At 38.1% G+C, this 7,852-nt stretch overlaps 1 protein-coding gene across 2 annotated transcripts in view; it reads left to right on the forward strand.

Annotated features, from left to right (window-relative positions):
* Positions 1 to 1,971, forward strand: part of LOC120243945 (olfactory receptor 8D1) — a 3,658-nt gene extending 1,687 nt beyond the window's left edge. Inside the window, exon 2 of one of the 2 annotated variants that reach the window (XM_039250195.1) lies at positions 1,041 to 1,971. In XM_039250195.1, the coding sequence (XP_039106126.1) occupies positions 1,041 to 1,971 (931 nt within the window). Of the gene's footprint in view, positions 1 to 1,038 lie in introns of those variants that run through there. The other variant, XM_039250196.1, reaches the window with a different exon arrangement.
* The last annotated feature ends 5,881 nt before the right edge of the window (positions 1,972 to 7,852 follow it).

Genomic DNA, 7,852 nt, shown 5'->3' on the forward strand with positions numbered 1-7,852 from the left:
TGCAGGCATGATCTGCCCAAGCAGAGAGTCCCATTTGCAGGCACATCTCCGCTTCCCTAACCACTCTTTCTCGTGGTCACTGTCGGGCTCCCACAACAATAAATTTGAGAATAATATCACAATTCAGAGGACAGACAGGTTAATTTCTCTAATACACCAATTATGAAGAAAGTGATAACACAATGGGCAATTTATAGAATGAGTTCAAATGGCCAGTATCCTACGATACATTCATTAGAAGACAAAAAGGACAAATTAATGCAATAATGACTTACCATGGCACACTCAACACACTGGCAAAAGCAGATAATACATATTGCTGGTGAGGATGCAGGAAAAAAGGCACTTATGTATTCCCATAAAAAATGTGTATTATTATAGTTTTCTGGAAATCAATGTACTATTTATATGAAGTAAAATTTACAAATTCTTTGACCCATGAATATCTCTTGGGAAATTATTCCATAGAAATAAAACACTAATATGTGTATTTGTGTACATTTTTTAATGTGTACATTTTTAGATGAAGATGTATTTGATAGTAGCAATTTTTTAACACAGAAAAAGATAACACATCAATAAGAAGATATAATATATAGTGGTATATCTATATCACTGAATATTACACCACTATCATCAGTTGCCTTGGAAGAAAATTCTAAAAGTTTTTTTGAATGAGAAGGGAAGATGCAAAAATAAGTTGTGTGTAATAATATTATCCTGCATTCTAAGCAAATGACAAAACGTGTGTGTGTGTGTGTTTGTGTGTAAAATTATATAAGCACATAGAAAGTTAACTGGGGAGGCGTTCATTAAAGGCTCTGTGAATGGAAGGGGGAAACAAAGGAAAAGAAAAAGTGTATACTAATATAAAAATAGCACAGGTTGCTTTAGGAAAACAAGACCAATAATAATGAGAGCTATGATTCAGTTATTGTTCCTGTTGACCTTCCTTTTTCAAGTCTGATTTTGTTTAGACTGAAAGTAAAGATCCATGTTAATATACTCCTTATTTTCCATTTCCACAGAGCTCTCTAGAGAAGAATGGTTGCAGGAAATCTTTCCACGGCAACTAAGTTTGTGCTAGTGGGTTTAACACAACAGCCAGAGCTCCAGCTGCCTCTCTTCCTCCTGTTCTTGGGAACCTATATAGTGACAGTAGTGGGGAACTTGGGCTTGATTCTCCTGATTGCAGTAAGCCCTTTGCTGCACACCCCCATGTACTACTTCCTCAACAGCTTATCCTTCATCGATCTCTGCTATTCCTCAGTCATTACCCCCAAAATGCTGGTGAACTTCTTAGGGAAGAAGAATATGATCCTTTACTCTGAATGCATGGCACAGCTGTTTTTCTTTGTAGTTTTTGTAGTGGCTGAGGGTTACCTCCTGACTGTGATGGCATATGATCGCTACGTTGCCATCTGTAGCCCCCTGCTTTATAATGTGATCATGTCCTCTCGGGTCTGCTCACTGCTTGTGCTGGTTGCCTTCATCCTGGGCTTTCTCTCTGCTGTGGCCCATACAAGTGCCATGATGAAACTGTCTTTCTGCAGATCCCACATCATCAGCCATTACTTCTGTGATGTCCTTCCTCTCCTCAATCTCTCTTGCTCCAATACACACCTCAATGAGCTTATGCTTTTTGTCATTGGGGGATTTAACACCTTGGTGCCCACACTAGCTGTCTTCATTTCCTATGCTTTCATCTTCTATAGCATCCTCCACATTCAATCCTCAGAGGGCCGGTCCAAAGCTTTTGGAACTTGCAGCTCTCATCTCATGGCTGTGGCGCTCTTCTTTGGGTCTATCACATTCATGTATTTCAAACCCCCTTCCAGTAACTCCCTGGAACAGGAGAAGGTATCCTCAGTGTTTTACACCACAGTGATCCCCATGCTGAACCCTTTAATATACAGTCTGAGAAACAAGGATGTAAAGAAAGCATTGAGGAAGATTTTGGGGAGGAAATAAGTCTTGCTTTTCCAGATTTATAGATGGGAGAAATGAAGGTTCTAGTGAAGTGTGTTCTTTTTGTTCATTTTGCCTTGCTATTCTATTATAATATGCATCCTATTGGGGTGCATGGGTGGCTCAGTCGGTTGAGCGTCGACTTTGGCTCAGGTCATAATCTCACAGTTCGTTGGTATGGGCCCTGCGTCGGGCTCTCTGCTGACAGCTCAGAGCCTGTAGCCTGCTTTGAATTCTGTGTCTCCCTCTCTCTTTGCACCTCTGCTGCTCATGCTCTGTCTCTCTCTCAAAAATAAATAAACATTCACAACAAATTTTTTTAAATTAAAAAAATAATATGTATCCTATCTGAATTGTTAAAATACTTCCCCATCTGTAATTGATTTCATTTTCTCAATGAAATAAAAAGGCACTTATGAAACAAGAATTAGTGTTCTTATTTTTGGAGAAGAAAACTGAAGTTTAGGTAGTTTTATTTTTTTCTAACTTACTATGGCAGAAGAGGAATAAAAATTCATATTTTCTCCAATGTTATTCTTTTATTCCTAACATCCTGTGTCTGCTTATTGAATATCTGCTGTGTAGAAGGTGCTGACTTGTCCACTGATATGAATGCTAAGAGGTATGTAACTCCATCCCAGATATCCATTATTCTTTTTCTCATCTGTTTCAGGATTTTATTTAAATTCTAGTTAGTTAACTTATAAGGCAATATTGGTTTCAGGAGTAGCATTTAGAGATCTCCATTAATTCTTTTTTTAAAAAAATTTAATATTTATTTATTTTTGAGAGAGAGAGACAGACAGAGCATGAGTGGAAGAGGGGCAGAGAGAGAGGGAGACAGAATCTGAAGCAGGCTCCTGGCTCTGAGCTGTCAGCACAGAACCCGACGCAGGGCTCAAACTCATCAACTGTGAGATCATGATCTGAGCCAAAGTCAGATGCTTAACCAACTGAGCCACCCAGGCGCCCCATGTATTTCCATTAATTCTTGAGGGAATGAGGCAAATACATGAGAAAAAAAGAAAGTAGAATGCAAAAACAGTTTCAGAACAAGAATGGCAAAATGTTTTTACTCTTTTTTTTTAAATTCAGCATACTCAAAATCTCTTCATTTCTGTTCCATTCCTTTGTCGATTCTCTCTCCCCCTCTCCCTCTCTCTTTCTATCTCTCTCATGTGACACAATAGTTCTGTACTAAGAGACCTCTGACAGACATTTTCAGGACTGTGTGTGGTTTCCACTACTTGTTGAAATAAAGCCTATCTCACAGGGAGGGTATAACTTCCACTTTTGTTTCAGTTGAGATTGCTATCAGGGGATTCCTGAACTGAGGCTGTGATTGATGTTTCCAAGCTTGTGCTCACTGATTAAATAAGTATCACACACTCTGGACAGTGTCTTTCCCAGGCGTTTCCACATCTCGGGTCTCAGGTAACATTTCTTCTGTGTGTGTGTTTGGTTGGTTGGTTGTTGTTGTGGGGGTAGGTTGTAATGAAATATGCCTCTGATGTTTTACACCCCTCAGCTGTTTACCTCTACCTCCAAGGAATGTTCTGTGGAATTTCTAGAATTTTAACTTCCATCTCACATTGCTTCTTTTCACCCATTGTTATATATTAAACCAGCAGTTGAAATGAAAAAAATTACTTTTTTTCTTTTTTTGCCTTTGCCAATGTGGTTTTTACAGCATTATTCTCTAGATTTTGTCTTGGGAAATTATTCTACTCAAGAAATATGAAGTCAGTAGGTCTAGATCTGACAAAATCTCACTGACCTAACAAAGTTTATCTATCTTTAGCTCCCTCCTTTTTTTTTTTTTTTTTTTATGTTTTATTTATTTCTAGGAGAGAGACAGGGAGACAGCGTGAGCAGGGGAGGGTCAGAGAGAGAGGGAGTCACAGACTGAAACAGGCTCCAGGCTCTGAGCTGGCAGTCAGCACAGAGCCCGACGCAGGGCCCGAACCCACGAACCGTGAGATCATGACCTAAGCGAAAGTCGGACGCTTAACCGACTAAGCCACCCAGGCGCCCCTAGCTCCCTCCTTTTTGATAATCCCACCAAGAATACACTTTCCCAGTGGTTTGTTTCATGAGATCCTGGGCTTTCATGATGGCCTTGACCACCTGCCCCTTAATATGGCTTTTCTTCTCTATGTCTTTTCCATATATTTCTCTCATATGTTTTCTCAGGGTCCAGATAATATCTATATGTTCTCAGGCCTTCTTACCCCTGAAGATCTTTCTGTCTTTAAGACAAATATGTGCTATTTACTGTTTTTCTGTGGCTTTAGTATTGCAATGAATAATTTCCTGGATTGTAGCTCCTGGCTTTCAAATTATTTTCCACCACATATTTATAATGTCTTCCCTTCCTTTCCCTTCCCTTCCTTCCTTTCCCTTCCCTTCCTTCCTATCCCTTCCCTTCCTTCCTTTCCCTTCCCTTCCTTCCTTTCCCTCCTATCCTTCTCTTCTCTTCTCTTCTCTTCTCTTCTCTTCTCTTCTCTTCTCTTCTCCTCTTCTCTCTCTTATTCTAGTTTAATTATCTTATTTTACTTTATTGCTGCTACTGTTATGTACCTACAACCTTTAGAAATCATGAATTTCCTAAACAGACTTAATTCCTCAAAATAGAAAGTTTCAGGAGCACCTGGGTGGTTCAGTTAGCTAAGCATCTGACTTTACCTCAGGTTCTGATCTTGCAGTTTGTGAGTTCGAGCCCCACATTGGGCTTTCTGCTATCAGTACAGAACCTGCTTTGGATCTCCTGTCTCCCTCTCTGTCCTTCCTCCACCTCACACATTTTCTCTCTCTCTCTCTCTCTCTCTCTCAAAAATAAACATTAAAAATGTTTTGAATGTTTCAAGTGCAGATCTTTAAGCTACCTTCTTAGTCTATAGGTTTGCAAAAGTTTCATTGAACTTTTTCTTTCTCGATATAAGATGGAATATTCTTTTTATGGGAAGTACCCACCCCATTTTTATTGGTTCATTAATGAAATCTACCATCCATTTAAAGGGAAGCTGCTGATTAGATGATGGGAAGCTAAAGCCCTGGTCAGAGCTTATGTATTTAAAAAACTTAGGGAGAAGTTGAACCCACTCAGTGGAACTAATGCTTGAGCCTGTATGTAAGCCACAAGAATTCGAGGTTAGGCTCTCCACGGTTCCACGTCTGGGTCACAAAGGCAGGTTAAGGCAACGTAAAAAAGTGATACAATTTAAAGCAGCCTAACCACCCTGTCATACAAGTCTTGGAAGTGAATATTTCATGAAGTCATGGCTGAAAAATAGAATGGAAACAACAAATAATTGTTCCACCCGCTAATGTCTAACAAAAGTTTCTATGAAAAGGCTTTCTTTTCCCTATAATGAAATCATTACCTATTGAGGAAAGCCTCTTCTGTGTGCCCAAATTTAAACTGCAGCCATATTAGCTCACGCAATTGTGGAATTGGCTCAATTTACCAACCTATGTTTACTGAGGACCATAGGACACATGGCTTGTGGAGGCTCACTTAGCTCACAGTGACTTTACCTCTTTTCAAGGGACTTTACCTCTACTGAGACATTTGCCTTTGCTTAAGGCTCAGCGCTAGCAGTGTGGCCTCTGAAGAAGTGAATGTACACACACATAAAATTATTCATTCACCTTTGAACAAATCTGCTGTGTATTGCATCTATGAAGGTTAGAATTCTACCTTGTGGAACTTTAGACTCAGCCATATTCTGGGATCTTATTAGTTAAAAGTTATACATAAACTATAAAATATTGCAAAATAAGTGTGACTTGATGCCACTGAGTCAAAATCCCCTTCTTTATCAAAGCCCTGAAACTCCTAGGTACACGTATTCTCCTAAATCTACTTCTCTTAACGTCTTCGTAGCCCTGGTTCAATATACAAGGTACAGTAGTTTGAGCAAATAAAATACAGAGCCCTTGTTCTGCCCTAATAGAAGAGGTAAATAAACAATGTCGAATAAAAACCAAAATATCTTTATTAGATCTTTATTAATGATTAAAGATATACTTTGAAGCAAACAAACCTCTTAAAACTAAGTTCTAGAATTAGGCCAGTAGGCAAACTTACTACTCTAATCACAGAAAATTTTGGATTTCTACAGGTTTCCACCTAAAGGTAGATTGAATGGGAAAAAGTAGCCAATTATATATTCTTTCTGAAAGTATGCTAACTTTCAAAAAGCAAGTGAAAAAGAAAGGAATAGTTTCTCCTTTGAAAGTCACCACTAAGTCATTTCACCTCCCCAGAAGGAGTGACTTAGGGTAGGAAGTGGGACTGTAGTGTTAGAGTAATAGAGGTTTCTCTACCTGGATGGGAACATCAGGAATTGGGGAGGAGGGGGGATCTCATTCCCCTTTCATGGACTCCTAGAATTTAGAAAAAGCAAATTCCAATCAATTCAGGAAAAAGAAAAAGGCAAGTCTATGCTGAATAAAAATAGATTCAAGAAAGACAGAAGATTCAAAATTAAATTATGATTGGGGTGCCTGGGTGGCTCAGTTGGTTAAGCGTCCGATTTTGGCTCAGGTCATGATCTCATGGTTCGTGGGTTCGAGTCCTGAGTCGGGCTCTGTGCTGACAGCTAACTCAGAGCCTGAAGCCTGCTTCAGATTCTGTGTCTCCCTCTGTCTCTGCCCCTCCCCTGCTCATTCTCTGTTGCTCTCTGTCTCTCAAAAATAAATAAACATTAAAAAATTTTTTAAAAATTAAATTATGAAATACTCTGAGTGTTATAGAAAATGACAGAAGACCTTTTTTATGCTTAAAAACATTTGTCTGTAAAATTTATTAGGATGATTCTTACTCCAGAAAAAGAACTCAGAACCAATGGAAAAGAGCAAAAGGATTTTTAGCTGGCCAAAATAAAAATATATAAAATCTTGTTATAAATTCATATAAAAAAGATTAATACTCCATAGAAAAGTAGCCAAAAATTGTTTCGTGAATATAAAAAATAATATAAATGGAAATCAGCACATTAAGCTTATCCAACTCTATTAGAAATAAAAATTCAAATAAAACAATAGTAATATGCATACTTAAGTATCCATTTTAATTTCTATAAGGTGGTTTAATAGTATATATTAAAAATATTAAATTGTAAATTCTTGGGGCACCTGGCTGACTCATTCGGTTAAGCGTCCAACTTCGACTCAGGTCATGATCTCATAGTTTGTGAGTTTGAGCCCTATGTTGGGCTCTGTGCTGACAGCTCAGAGCCTGGAGCCTGCTTCAGATTTTGTGTGTGTCTCTCTCTCTGCCCCTCCCCTGTTCGCATCCTGTCTCTCTGTCTCTTTCTTTGTCTCTCTCAAAAATTAAATATTAAAATAAAATTTTAAATATTTGATGATTATATTAAAATCATTAGTTACTCTAATTAGACATAATAAATCAATCTTAGTAGTATAAGAATAAGGAAAAATAGAAAAAAATTATCTTTCTTTGCTGTTGATATGATAGCATGCTTGGAAACCCCTAGAGAATTAATGATAAAATTAACAATAAAAATTCAATAAGGTAATGGGAGATAAATTAACATTCCCAACATCAGTATAAAAATGATAACTAGTTACAGGGTATATATAATAACTTAGAAAACCTCACTTACAATAGCAACGAGGTGATAATAATAACAAAACATTTGCCAAACCTAAGGAGAGAAACCTTCAGTGGACTTGAACAAAGGAAAAGACATTTATTGTTCTTAAATAGGATTACTCCACATTTAAAGATGTCAATTCTTGGGGTACAAGAGTGGCTCAGTTAGTTAAGAGTCTGACTTTGGCTCGGGTCAGGATCTCACAGTTCATGGGGCTCTGCACTGACAGCTGCTTCTGATCCTCTGTCTCCCTCTCTCTGCCT

Source organism: Hyaena hyaena, unplaced genomic scaffold (assembly GCF_003009895.1).
Source record: "Hyaena hyaena isolate Hyena2069 unplaced genomic scaffold, ASM300989v1 scaffold_364, whole genome shotgun sequence".
NCBI lineage: Eukaryota > Metazoa > Chordata > Mammalia > Carnivora > Hyaenidae > Hyaena > Hyaena hyaena.